Source organism: Nycticebus coucang, chromosome 2 (assembly GCF_027406575.1).
Source record: "Nycticebus coucang isolate mNycCou1 chromosome 2, mNycCou1.pri, whole genome shotgun sequence".
Taxonomy (NCBI): domain Eukaryota; kingdom Metazoa; phylum Chordata; class Mammalia; order Primates; family Lorisidae; genus Nycticebus; species Nycticebus coucang.
Window position 1 is genome coordinate 146,199,731 of NC_069781.1, and position 15,004 is coordinate 146,214,734.

The 15,004-nt window shown below is 39.4% G+C and overlaps 1 protein-coding gene across 4 annotated transcripts in view; it reads left to right on the forward strand.

The window, feature by feature from the left end:
- Positions 1 to 15,004, forward strand: part of PHKB (phosphorylase kinase regulatory subunit beta) — a 247,598-nt gene that overhangs the window by 52,724 nt on the left and 179,870 nt on the right. For all 4 annotated transcript variants that reach the window (XM_053582096.1, XM_053582095.1, XM_053582098.1 and 1 more), the window contains one exon: positions 1,032 to 1,131. In XM_053582096.1, coding sequence (XP_053438071.1) covers positions 1,032 to 1,131 — 100 coding nt within the window. The remainder of the gene's footprint in view (positions 1 to 1,031; positions 1,132 to 15,004) is intronic.

Genomic DNA, 15,004 nt, shown 5'->3' on the forward strand with positions numbered 1-15,004 from the left:
AAACTTAAGCAAAGCAATGAATAAGTCAGTTTTATTTTTCATTAGTAGGTAATTTTCATCCACCTTTTAAAAAAGTTACTAATCTGTAATAAACAATTTATGGAAAGAAAGGATATCTTAACCTAGTTGATAGTTAGATTTTTATTGTATCTATTTTTAAAAGTAAGTGAAGCAAACTGTGATCAGTCGATTTTAAAGAGGCCTGAGAATATAAAACATTATGCCAAAATGCTTCATGTACCATCCTGGTTGTGTGTTTAATTGAAGGCATCCTTGACTGTTACTAAAGTGCCCACCTTGTCAGTATTAAATACATGTTGGAGCAAAGAAGGCAAGTGCCTCCCTTTACCTGTGGTTCTTTAAATCCCAGTGGTCATTGCCATAACCTAAAGGGATAGGTATAAAAACTGCCTCGGGCAGCACCTGTGGCTCAGTCGGTAAGGCGCCGGCCCCATATACCAAGGGTGGCGGGTTCAAACCCAGCCCCGGCCAAACTGCAACAAAAAAATAGCCGGGCACTGTGGCGGGCGCCTGTGGTCCCAGCTACTTGGGAGGCTGAGGCAAGAGAATCCCTTAAACCCAGGAGTTGGAGGTTGCTGTAAGCTGTGTGAGGCCACGGCACTCTACCGAGGGCCATAAAGTGAGACTCTGTCTCTACAAAAAGAAAAAAAAAACTGCCTGTACTCCATGAAAGTGAGTCTAAAAAATATTATATTGGCATATTTTTTCAATATGGAAATATCCTTTAAAGTTTTAGCCAAATCATCGTAGAAAATCTTGTATGCTATTTTTAAAGCATTTGCCTTACTTCCTTAAAAGAAGGAAAAATCTACACAAGTTTCATCATAGGATTTTTTTTTCTGCTATGTTTCTACTTCTGCTGGGAAAATGGAGTTTCACTGTGACAGCACATTAGTAGATATCACCAGAACACAGGATTAGCCAGATAGTTAAATACTTAATTATCAAAAGCTCTGCTCCCTTTTCAAATGCGTTTCCAATTTGTTTCATGAGTTATCTCTCTGGCACAGGCGCATTGATGATGACAAGGGAAGAACCCATGAGCTGGAGCACTCGGCGATAAAATGCATGCGAGGAATCCTCTACTGCTACATGCGTCAGGCAGATAAGGTAAAGCACTGTGGGGAGGACCAGAATGTTCACAGCATTCTGAAGGATTAATTTAACCAGTTGGGCAATAGCATCTTCTGGAATGTACTTTAAAAAGGTAAAGCCTCCATCTTTCTTTAAGGCTGCATAATATTTACCTCTTTTATGTTTACATGGATGGAACTGGAAAATATTCTTCTTAGTAAAGTATCTCAAGAATGGAAAAAAAAGTACCCAATGTACTCACCCCTACTATGAAACTAATTTAGGGCTCTCACATGAAAGCTATAACCCAGTTACAACCTAAGAATAGGGGGAAGGGGGAAAGGGAGGGGAGGGAGGGGGGATGTGGGTAGAGGGAGGGGGACCGGTGGGATCACACCTGCGGTGCATCGTACAAGGATATATGTGAAACTTAGTAAATGTAGAATGTAAGTATCTTAGCCCAATAACTGAAAAACGCCAGGAAGGCTATGTCAACCAGTGTGATGAAAATGTATCAAACGGTTTATGAAGCTGGTATGTGATGCCCCATGATCATATCAATGTACACAGCTATGATTTAATAAAAAAAAAAAAAAAAAAAAGGTAAAGCCACATCCTAGGGTGGTCTAGATAGGTAAAAACAGCCTCTGCCTTCTTAGCCCAGGACTTGGAAATCCTGAAATTGAAGGAATAACTTAAGCAAGAGGTGATTGAGAATTGTTATTTAAACTTGTATTTGTGTTTCACATCTGGTGTTTGCTTGCTAAAGACTCAGTTTCTCAGAAACTTCAGAAATACCACATGTCCGTCATTCTAACCAATATTTTATTACTTAAAGAAAATCCTTGTCAGATTTACTTTCGGACATGTGAACTGCTCTAGCTTAAGTGAATTTTAGTTTAAAAATATACTTCATTTGTATACAAAGAGGCTAAACTTTACAGGGTAATGGTAAAATGAAAGAAAATAATATATATGACAGTTTTAAACTGTAAACCTCTATACAAGTATAATGTCCTGTTCCCTCTGCTTACCTACATCTGTGTCCCCAGATGCCAACATAGCAAGTTTCCATGTACCACATCAGTGCACCGTGCACCCCTCTCACCACCCCAGGAGGTGACTCAACACATAGTCACAGTTGATGACTCATTACTGTGCCAGGAGACCACATAATCAGCCAAGGGAAAGAGTGCACGAGGAACGGGGAGGATGCAACCCCCTTGTGTGCCAGCTTCCAAGAGTCCTTTCCCAGTGAAGTCACAGAGATGTACTTAATTTCCCAGCAACTAATTATGACAACATATAAAATATCTACCAGGGAAGCTCTTCAGAAGCTCAAGGTTTTTATTGGTGGCTGGTTAAATAGGTGCCCCCTGTCTAGCACTTAACAAAATTCTAGACTTCAGGGGAATCCAGTTGAGAATAAACCACATTGTTCATTTAATCAGGTTAAGCCTAGTGTACCACTCTTATGAGGGAATGGTGGAACCCGCCACCCAAAATCCAAGTTTCCACCAACTCGACAAGGGCCAGCCTTCCAAGCAGTTTTTTCTAAGGTTGGTCATCTCAGGCCTTCTATTTTAACTCTTTTTCTGGAGAATCAGCATAAACTAATACACTGGTTTCTAGTCTATTACAAGCTATGTGATATTGGACAATTATTTCACTTCCTTTGCCTCAGTTTTTTTCAACTATGAAGTATGAGAAGTAACAGAACCTCCTGTAGGGTTCTTGTGAGAATTAAGAAATGTGTAGAAGCACCCAGTACGGGAGCTGCTACCAGGTGACTATACAGTGAGTATTTGTTGTTGTTAGTGGTATTGCCTCTCCTATCTGGACCACATGCTTCAGGTATGTTTCCAGTGTCTACATTTTAGCAAAAATGCACACCAGTAACTATATGTAGGCAATTTGATCACTTAATATTTACATATTTTTATCATGCTTGAAAAGTATTTTTAAAATATGATAACAAGTTTTCTCTGTAAGACCTATATGTAAAGTCAAACTTTTTCTGTTTTTATTTTTGGAGACAGAGTCTTATTCTCTCGCTCCGACTAGCGTCCAATGGCATCATCGTAGCTCATGGCAAACCCAAACTCCTTGGCTCAGGTGATTCTTTGGCCTCAGCCTCCCGGGTAGCTGGGACTGCAGTTGTGCCACAACTAGCTAACTTTTCTACTTTTTGGTCAAGACAGGGTCTCTTTCTTGCTCGAGCTGGTCTCAAATTCCTAACCCCAGAGGACCCTTCCGCCTTGAACTCCTAAAGGATTACAGGTGTGAACCACCATGCCCAGTTAGAAGTCAAAACTTAAAAACAACAGTCATTTACATTCTATCACCAGAATATAATAAGAAAATCACCAGAAAAAGTAGATTTATTTATAAGCCAATAATAGTAATATATGTAAAGTAATTTGGATGACTTGGCCTCAGGAGTTCAAGACCAGACAGAGCAATAGCAAGACCTTTTCTCTAAAAATAGCAGGGCCTTGTGGGTCCTATAGTCTCAGCTACTGGGAAGGCTGAGGCAGGAGGAAAGCTTGAACCCAGGAGTTTGAGGTTGCTGTGAGCTATAACACTACAGCACTCTAGCCTGGGGCAACAGAGTAAGATTTTGTCTCAAACAAACAAAAAAAACCCTGTAATTTGTCTACTAATTTTTTTCAGATACTGAAATAAAGTAGTATGTCATAGATTAACATACTGGAATTAAACTAGTATATCATGTTATATTGATGAAATTGTGATTCATTTTTTCCTGAGTGTGGGATTTTAATGTTTATTTCACATGTATCATTTCATGAATGCCTTATGAATTCAACTTTTCTCTCTAGGAAACATGGGAAGAACTACGTATTTCATGTGTTTGCTAACCAAGCTGACACACTTAAATTAGAATTTTACTTAAGCTTTTTTCTTTGTGGAGTAGTTAGCTAATTGTTAACAGCCTTTTCTAAATATATTTTCTTTTAAATACAGTTTGAATGTGACTTAAACTGTCTTAAATCCCATAATTTATAAATGATTAGCATTTCTTACATAGCCATTAATAGTAGACCATTAAAATAAATGTGAGTTGTAAGAAGGTGTGGATCACGTTGAGTGTTCATGCACACCACAAAACGCCATAACTTGATATTCTTAGAGCAAAAGATACTTTATTCATTTCAAAGAATTTTCATTTTTATAATGTCTTTTGATTCCTATAACCCAGTAGTTTTCCACCATTTTTATCTCATGGCACACTTTGAACCTATACTTAAACTTCCAAGCAATGCACTTAAATTATGTTGATCAGAATAAAAGAGTAAATTAAACAATATACTTACTGTTCTTCAAACTTCTCTTGAAAGTAATTTAATTAATGGTATTTAAAATTTTTCACAACAAATCTAAGATCCTCTCAAGGAATAGCAGTGTGCTGCAGCACATGCGTTGAAATTCACTGCCATACCTTGTAGAGGAGAGAAGGAGAGTGTTACCGTGATCCATGCTGGAGCCTGAACCACCCACCCAGCTCAGGCTTCTTACCACGTAGGCACGGCTCACTGGCACTCACGTTCTCTTTCTCTAGTCTTGGATGTTTCATGATATCATAGAGTAGAGAATATAAACATTTTACAGTGTGACGTCACCATCATTTGGCCTTTCCTTGAAGCCACAGTGACACGCCCTGCAGTGCTGCTCATTTGCTGTCTGACCTTCTGCTTCTGAAGCACATTCGTGACCTAGAAAGTCAAAGTCTTCTCCACTTTTATTCATTTCTCATTGTGAATCATGCTCCCTGATATATTTTCTAAAAATAGTAGTAGCTAAACAAAATATTTAAAATTTATTATGAATTTGAGTGAATAGAGTTGTCCTTGTTTCACAGAATAAAGCTGTCTGATTTCTGTGTACTATCATTTTGACACTTATCTTAATGCCTACTTATGAAATGTCAGGTATATTTTACCTCTAAACGTTCACATATCTTTTCTTTCGTTTACTTTCTTTGCTAATACTCCTTTAGGAGGAGCATTGATAGTTTTTCAAATTTCATTGAATCTGCAGTTAGTAAGTAGTTTAGACAGCAGAGATTTGCTTTGTAATAGACTGAATGTTGCTGGGCCTAAATGTCTACTTTAAAAGATGTGTTGAAAATGCTGCTAAGTAGTTATAATTAATGAGAAGTTATTAAGATTTTATAAAATGTATTCTTCCAGGATTCCCTTATGAGGTGATTTTTTCTCTGTAAGTGTGTATTTTAAGGCTATAAATTAAGAATGGATGACAAAATACTCAGCTATCTTTTCTCAAATGAGAAGAGGTTCATTCACACTGATAAAAGTTTTCAGGAAAAAAAATCTAAGTAAAATACAACTAGAAAAAACATTCTAGATTTATTGTAGCCTAGAAAATTTTGCTTTAATCATTATTTTACTTGCCAGATACCAGACATTGCATAAAATACTAACTAATGTCCTCTTGTTTTTGGCTGCTTTCAAGAGAACTTTTTATTTATAATTGACATACAGCATGCTGCATTAATCTTCAAAGCTTATAGAGTTTAGACTTTTTTTCTGAAATTTTAAATTACTTGTCTGTTAACAGCTTTAAAATTCCAAGTGCAGTTATGCAGTTTCCCGTTTGAGCGTCTTTTTTTTTTTTTTTTTATTGTTGGGGATTCATTGAGGGTACAATAAGCCAGTTACACTGATTGCAATTGTTAGGTAAAGTCCCTCTTGCAATCATGTCTTGCCCCCATAAAGTGTGACACACATAAGGCCCCACCCCCCTCCCTCCATCCCTCTTTCTCCTTCCCCCCCATAACCTTAATTGTCATTAATTGTCCTCATGTCAAGATTGAGTACATAGGATTCATGCTTCTCCATTCTTGTGATGCTTTACTAAGAATAATGTCTTCCACTTCCATCCAGGTTAATACGAAGGATGTAAAGTCTCCATTTTTTTTAATGGCTGAATAGTATTCCATGGTATACATATACCACAGCTTGTTAATCCATTCCTGGGTTGGTGGGCATTTAGGCTGTTTCCACATTTTGGCGATTGTAAATTGAGCTGCAATAAACAGTCTAGTACAAGTGTCCTTATGATAAAAGGATTTTTTTCCTTCCGCGTAGATGCCCAGTAATGGGATTGCAGGATCGAATGGGAGGTCTAGGTTGAGTGCTTTGAGGTTTCTCCATACTTCCTTCCAGAAAGGTTGTACTAGTTTGCAGTCCCACCAGCAGTGTAAAAGTGTTCCCTTCTCTCCACATCCACGCCAGTATCTGTAGTTTTGAGATTTTGTGATGTGGGCCATTCTCACTGGGGTTAGATGATATCTCAGGGTTGTTTTGATTTGCATTTCTCTAATATATAGAGATGATGAACATTTTTTCATGTGTTTGTTAGCCATTCATCTGTCGTCTTTAGAGAAAGTTCTATTCATGTCTCTTGCCCATTGATATAAGGGATTGTTGGCTTTTTTCATGTGGATTAATTTGAGTTCTCTATAGATCCTGGTTATCAAGCTTTTCTCTGATTGAAAATATGCAAATATCCTTTCCCATTGTGAGGGTTGTCTCTTTGCTTTGGTTATTGTCTCCTTAGCTGTACAGAAGCTTTTCAGTTTAATGAAGTCCCATTTGTTTATTTTTGTTATTGTTGCAATTGCCATGGCAGTCTTCTTCATGAAGTCTTCCCCCAGGCCAATATCTTCCAGTGTTTTTCCTATGCTTTCTTTGAGGATTTTTATTGTTTCATGCCTTAAATTTAAGTCCTTTATCCATCTTGAATCAATTTTTGTGAGTGGGGAAAGGTGTGGGTCCAGTTTCAGTCTTTTACATGTAGACATCCAATTCTCCCAACACCATTTATTGAATAGGGAGTCTTTCCCCCAAGGTAAGTTCTTGTTTGGTTTATCGAAGATTAGGTGGTTGTAAGATGTTAGTTTCATTTCTTGGTGTTCAATTCGATTCCAAGTGTCTATGTCTCTGTTTTTGTGCCAGTACCATGCTGTCTTGAGCACTATGGCTTTGTAGTACAGACTAAAATCTGGTATGCTGATGCCCCCAGCTTTATTTTTGTTACAGAGAACTGGCTTAGCTATACGGGGTTTTTTTCCGGTTCCATACAAAACGCAGAATCATTTTTTCCAAATCTTGAAAGTACAATGTAGGTACTTTGATAGGAAGGGCATTGAATAGGTAGATTGCTTTGGGAAGTATAGACATTTTAACAATGTTGATTCTTCCCATCCGTGAGCATGGTATGTTCTTCCATTTGTTAATATCCTCTGCTATTTCCTTTCTGAGGAGTTCATAGTTTTCTTTATAGAGGTCATTCACCTCCTTCGTTAGGTATATTCCTAGGTATTTCATTTTCTTTGAGACTATGGTGAAGGGAGTTGTGTCCTGAATTAGCTTCTCATCTTGACTGTTATTGGTGTATACAAAGGCTACTGACTTGTGGACATTGATTTTATATCCTGAAACATTACTGTATTTTTTGATGACTTCTAGGAGTCTTTGGTGGTTGAGTCTTTGGTGTACTCTAAGGATAAGATCATGTCGTCAGCAAAGAGGGAGAGTTTGACCTCCTCTGCTCCCGTTTGGATTCCCTTTATTTCCTTGTCTTGCCTAATTGTATTGGCTAGAACTTCCAGCACTATGTTGAATAGTAAAGGTGACAGAGGACAACCTTGTCTGGTTCCAGTTCTAAGAGGAAAAGCTTTCAGTTTTATTCCATTCAGTAAAATATTGGCTGTGGGTTTGTCATAGATAGCTTCAATCAGTTTTAGAAATGTGCCACCTATGCCTATACTCTTCAGTGTTCTAATTAGAAAAGGATGCTGGACTTTATCAAATGCTTTTTCTGCATCTATTGAGAAGATCATGTGATCTTTATTTTTGCCTCTGTTAATATGGTGGATAACGTTTATGGACTTGCGTATGTTAAACCAGCCTTGCATCCCTGGGATAAAGCCTACTTGATCATGATGAATGACTTTTTTGATGATAAGCTGTAATCTATTGGCTAGGATTTTGTTGAGAATTTTTCCGTCTATATTCATGAGTGAGATTGGTCTGAAATTCTCCTTTTTGTTTGGGTCTTTTCCTGGTTTTGGTATCAGGGTGATGTTTGCTTCATAGAATGTGTTGGGGAAGATTCCTTCTTCCTCAATTTTTTGGAATAATTTCTGCAGTACAGGAATAAGCTCTTCCTTGAAGGTTTGATAGAATTCTGGAGTGAAGCCATCTGGACCCAGAGCATTTTTTAGTTGGAAGCTTTTTTATTGTTTCTTTGATCTCAGTGCTTGAAATTGGTCTGTTCAGGAGGTCTATTTCTTCCTGGCTAAGTCTAGGAAGAGGGTGTGATTCCAAATATTGATCCATTTCCTTCACATTGTCAAATTTCTGGGCATAGAGTTTCTGGTAGTATTCAGAGATGATCTCTTGTATCTCTGTGGGATCAGTTGTTATTTCCCCTTTATCGTTTCTGATTGAGGTTATTAGAGATTTTACTTTTCTATTTCTCGTTAGTCTGGCCAATGGTTTATCTATTTTATTTATTTTTTCAACAAACCAACTCCTCGTTTCATTAATTTTCTGAATGATTCTTTTGTTTTCAATTTCATTGATCTCTGATTTGATTTTGGATATTTCTTTTCTTCTACTGAGTTTAGGCTTAGATTGTTCTTCTTTTTCCAATTCCATAAGATCTCTTGTGAGATTGTTGATGTGCTCTCTTTCTGTTTTTCGAATGTAGGCATCTAAAGTGATGAATTTTCCTCTCAAAACTGCTTTTGCAGTATCCCACATGTTTTGGTAGCTTGTGTCTTCATTGTTGTTATGCTCAAGGAAGTTAATGATTTCCTGTTTTATTTCTTCCTGCACCCGTCTGTTATTCAACAGAAGATTGTTTAATTTCCATGCCTTTGGGTGGGGTGGAGCATTTTTGTTAGAGTTGAGTTCCACCTTTAGTGCCTTATGGTCTGAAAAGATACAAGGTAAAATTTCAATTCTTTTGATTCTGTTGAGATTTGTTTTGTGTCCCAGGATATGATCAATTTTGGAGAATGTTCCATGGGGTGATGAGAAGAATGTATATTCTTTATCTTTGGGGTGGAGTGTTCTATATGCGTCTATCAAGCATAGCTGTTCTAGGGTCTCATTTAAATCTCTTATATCTTTGTTTAATTTCTGTTTAGAGGATCTGTCCAGCTCTGTAAGAGGTGTGTTAAAGTCCCCTGTTATGATGGTATTATCAGATATCATATTGCTCAGACTGAGTAAGGTCTGCTTCAAGAATCTGGGAGCATTTAAATTGGGTGCATAAATATTTAGAATTGAAATGTCTTCTTGTTGTAGTTTTCCCTTGACCAATATAAAGTGACCATCTTTGTCTTTTTTGACTTTAGTTGCTTTAAATCCACATGTATCTGAAAATAAGATTGCAACTCCTCTTTTCTTCTGAATTCCATTTCCCTGAAAAATTGTCTTCCAACCCTTGACTCGGAGTTTTAATTTGTCTTTTGAAGCCAGGTGTGTTTCTTGCAGACAGCAAATGGATCGCTTGTGTTTTTTAATCCAGTCAGCCAATCTATATCTCTTCAGTAGGGAATTCAAGCCATTAACATTTATGGAGATAATTGATAAGTGTGGTAGTATTCTATTCGTCTTATTTGGTGAGATTCCATTGCTTAGTTTTATCTTTTGCATCAGTGTGGAGGTTAGGTTCTGTCCTTTGATTTCTGAGTTCTTACTTTGCTGCTGATCCATTGTGGTGGTCAGTGTGCAGAACAGGTTGAAGTATTTCCTGTAGAGCTGGTCTTGTTGTGGCGAATCTCCTCAATGTTTGTATATCCGTAATGATTTGATTTCTCCGTCAATTTTTAAGCTTAGCTTAGCAGGGTACAGAATTCTGGGCTGAAAATTGTTCTGTTTAAGTAGATTAAAGGTAGATGACCATTGTCTTCTTGCTTGGAAAGTTTCATTAGAGAAGTCTGCAGTCACTCTGATGGATTTGCCCCTGTAGGTCAACTGGCGCTTACTCCTGGCAGCTTGCAGAATCTTTTCTTTTGTCTTGACTTTGGACAGGTTCATCACAATGTGTCTTGAAGATGCTCGGTTAGAGTTGAGGCGACCTGGGGTCCGATATCCCTCTGAAAGCAGTGTGTCAGAATCTTTGGTAATGTTTGGGAAATTTTCTTTTATAATATTCTCTAGTATGGCTTCCATTCCTCTGGGGCATTCTTCTTCCCCTTCTGGAATTCCTATAACTCGTATGTTGGAACGCTTCATAAAGTCCCATAATTCTGACAGTGAACGTTCTGCTTTCTCTCTCTTCTTTTCTGCCTCTTTTACTATCTGAGTTATCTCAAAAACTTTGTCTTCTACCTCTGAAATTCTTTCTTTTGCATGGTCTAACCTGTTGCTGATACTTTCCATTGCATCCTTAAGTTCCCTGATTGACTGTTTCATTTCCTTCAGCTCTGCTATATCCTTTATATATTCTTCATATCGTCCATCTCTGATTTGATTCTGTTTTTGGATTTCCTTTTGGTGATTTTCCACTTTATTAGCAGTTTCCTTCATTGTTTCCATCATTTCTTTCATTGTTTTCAACATACATGTGTATTCTAAATTCCCTTTCTGTCATTCCTAACATTTCTGTATAGGTGGTATCCTCTGCAGTAGCTACCTCATGGTCCCTTGGCGGGGTTGTTCTGCACTGGTTCTTCATGTTGCCTGGAGTTTTCTGCTGATTCTTCCTCATGTGTGATTTCTTTTATCTGTTTCCTTGCCCTAATTTTCCTTTCACTTCCTCTTGCTCTTTAAGTTCTTGTGCCTGTGGACTAAGGGTTACAGGACCAGAAGGGTGAGAAGGTTGAAGAGCAAAAAAGGGATGAAAGAAAGGAGGACCGAGTGATAAGAAAAATAAGAAAGATAGAGAAAGGAGAGTGGGTGGAGATAAGGAATATTGACAAAAAGAAGAGAGACACAGAAAGAGGGAGACAGGGCAATATAGGTGTACAGTAGGGTACTTTGACACAACCTTAAAAAACCCCACCTTCTGGGGGTGCCCAGTTGGGTGGTTCCCTTGAGGTCAGCAGCTCTTTGCTAACCTGATCAGACACAGTACCCCACCTCCACCAAGTAGAGAGGAAAGACAAAAATGCTATAAATCAAACCAAAACAAGCAAAGAGAAAACTTTACGGGGATAAAGTTGGGTGAATAACCAAATGATAGCGGTAGAAACACTAGCAAAAATGAATTTGTAGTTATTAAAAAAGGCAGCAATGGGAAATTATAATTAAACTAGAAAAATTGAGAAAGAAAAAGGGATCTGTATGGAAAAGATTGAAATTAAAAAACAAAAGAACATGAACAACGTCAAAATAAACAAACAAAAAAAAAGAAAAAAATACACAACCAAAAACAAAGCAGTTTGTATATGTTATTGAATATTGTCTGGGCAACACGTGGTCTTCTGGGGTATGAGATGTTAGTCACAGTTCTGATACGACTGGAGGCTGCTGATTTCTCAAACCCCAGCAGGTAGACACCCTAAATCTCTCTTCAGCCCACTTAAAAGGCACTTTGAACTTGTAAACTTGCTGAGCAGAAGCTTTGCCAGCTTTCTCGCTGGAATCACTGCTGAAGTGGCTATCCACTTACCCAGTGTGCCAAAACCCGTCTCACTCTGCCCCTGAGGGTTAGGGCTGCAAGGCGGCTCAGACCCCACCCTTAGGCTACTTGGTTGCTGGGTTACCAGCTCCCACCCATTTCTAGCTCTGCGACCCTGAGGGCGGAGCTTGCCGGGGCAGATCACTGACAATGGTTCCGTGTGACCCACCGCCAAACACTATTAGCTCCGTCTGGCTTAGCAGCTCAGACTGGGGCCCTAGACAATGGCCAAAGTTCTCCACACTCCCACTCAGGCCTTCCCCAAGGCAGTTCAACTCAGTGCCAAGTCCAAGGACATCAAAACAGTTTACAGGTAAGGCCTTTCTGGTTTGCAGTCTCGCTGCTACTGAACTTAACAGTTGTGGGCGGGTTTAGACGGATTGAACACACGCGACCACTTGCCGGTTTTCCACTGTTTTAGTCCTCCTCTTGGGGTCCAGAAGTCTCTCGCTGACTCCCTGTATCCTCATAGGAGTGATGATAGGCAGTTCCCACCAGCCAGAGATGCCTGGAGTCCTATCTCCCCAGACTCACGGTGCCCAGATGCGAGGAAGCTGTTACTCGGCTGCCATCTTGCTCCGCCTCCCGTTTGAGCGTCTTTAATGGTCGGCATCTGCTTTTTCTTTGCCGGGATTGGCTGTGCTGGGCTCCTGCCTGTCTTGCAGACAGATGACAGACAGCGCCCGCCAGCTGCAGCAGCCACTCACTCTTTAAAGTGATGAAACGCCGTCCTTTTAGATCTGTCTCCAGTGGGAACATGGATTAGTTTCAAACTAGCCATAGTTTTATATAGGAGCCCAGAATAATGTTCAGGAATGAGAGGTAATAATCAGGGCAGTGTGCAAGGAGTGACTACGTGAATTTCTTTTTGTGCATTTTCGGGCTATGTCTAGCAGTTTCAGACATTGTGAAGGGGCAGCCATGAGTTCTGCCCTTGAGTTCTGACTGAATGCCTCTGTCAGTTTATAAATAGAGAATGTACAACCCTGTGTCCACAACCACTTGGACCTGATCACCTACTGAAAGGCCTGACTTTTTGTTGATCAGATTTTTCAGTCATAGGCAGGGAGGGCCCTTGGAGATGGTAAATGTTGTCAGTGTGCCAGAACAGAGTTGCCCAGTAGAACTTTCTGTGGTGATGGAAGCATTCTTTGTTACTGCTGAGCTGGACTGCAGTAGCCGTGTCCCATGTGGCTATTGAGTATTTGAGATGTGGCCACTGTGTCTAAGGAGTTGAATTTTTAATTTAATTTTAATTAACTGTAATTTAATGTAATTAGTCTCATGTAACTAGTAGCTACCATACTGGACAGTGCAGCTTCTAGAAGCTGACAAGAATCTAAAAGAAATCTTTCTCTACTGACAATATTTCTGACACCAAATATGTAGCTTTTTCATACCAAGCAATTCCCAATTTGAGTTACCGACTGAGTATTCTACAATTTAATGCAATTTTGCCAGTAACCACCTGGGGTTAACATGTCCCAAGGTTAAAGGCTCAGTCCCAAGTTTTAAATCGTGGGTCCCTAGGATGCCCACTTTTCTCTCTCAAAAAGATTGGGGATTCCCATGGTCCCTTTCTCAGGTTCAGTAATTTATACTCACAGCCCATAGAACTCAGGGAAACGCTTCACTTACTGTTACCAACTTGCTATAAAGGATATCATAAAGGATACAAACAGCAGCCAGATGAAGGGGTGTGCTGGGCAGCATCCAGAAGGGTCTCAGGCACAGGGTGCTCTGTCCCTGGGAGTACAGGGTGCTCATTGCTCCAGAGATCTTCAAATTGTGTCATTTAGGGTTTTTATGGAGGCCCTATTATGTAGGCATGGTTGATTAAATCATTGGCTATTGGTGATGAGCTTAATCTCCATCCCCTTTCTCCCCCTCTGCTGAGGTGTTAAGGTAAATAGTGGGGGTAGGGTGCTGAGAGTTCAAGCCCTGTCCTCACTTGGCAGCTAGCCTCCCATCTGGAAGATATCTAGGGGCCAGTCGAGTGCCACATCATTCCCATAAACTCAGGCATGGTTGGAGGGGCTTACCATGAACAAAAGACACTCTTCTCCCCTCCCTACCCCCACAGCTCAGGAAATTTCCAGGGTTCTAGGATCTCAGTTTCAGGATGTGGCAGGGAAACCCTATCACAGGGAGATATAGCTAATGAAAGTACAAGACAGGAGAAATGACTGAGGGATGATCATCCTGATGTGGGAGCTGGAGGTACAAGGACTTGATCAAGGATGATTTTTTTGAGATAGAATTAATGGATGAAAAGAATTTTAGAAGATAGAGAAAAGAATATGGTTCTATATGTTTTTTTAACCATGTGAAAAAGGCAAGATCACAACCACCTAGGTATTATAATCACATCTCTTCACAAAAAGAAGAAATCATATGTCATTCTATTCCATTTTTATCCTCATTTATCTTGTACATCAAGGGATTAGTGCAGTACTTGCCATGTGTTTGGCATCCGTAATGATCGCCGGTGTGAAGCGAATAGGTCCAAAGAATGTGTGAACCTTGTTGTCCTTAGAGTTTGTTGGATAATTTAGTATTTACCTAGTATTCTAAAATAGTTAAATTTTACATCTAATATCAACAGTGTGGTCTGCATTCTTTTACAATTGGTGCCTTAGTAATGAGAGTATAGTATATATGGAAGAAATGAAAACGTTCACTTATTTTTTTTTTTTATTCAAGAAGCATAGGTTAAAATTTGTGAAGTTTAGAGAAAGAAATGGCAGTGTGATTATAGCACTTACTGAAGGTCAGAATGTAGTCTGAACTACCCTTCATTACAAGTGTCACATGAGTGTATCCAGGTGACAGTGCAGGGGAGGAGAGTCTCGGAAATCGTGCTGTTTTAGAGGAAAGCGATACTTTACCCTAATAGAAAGTAAGATGCAAAACATTGCAAAATCCCATTGATGCTAAATTGACATCTTCCCCACACTCTTGAGTTGCTATGCGTGTGAAATATCAGTTCACCCACTGTGTTAACACTGTTAAATTGTTATGAGCATTGTGTGGCTTTTTCTTTTTCTTTTTCTTTTTTTTTTTTTGTAGACAGGGTCTCACTTTATGGCCCTCGGTAGAGTGCCGTGGCCTCACACAGCTCACAGCAACCTCCAACTCCTGGGCTTAAGCGATTCTCCTGCCTCAGCCTCCCGAGTAGCTGGGACTACAGGCGCCCGCCACAACGCCCAGCTATTTTTTTGGTTGCAGT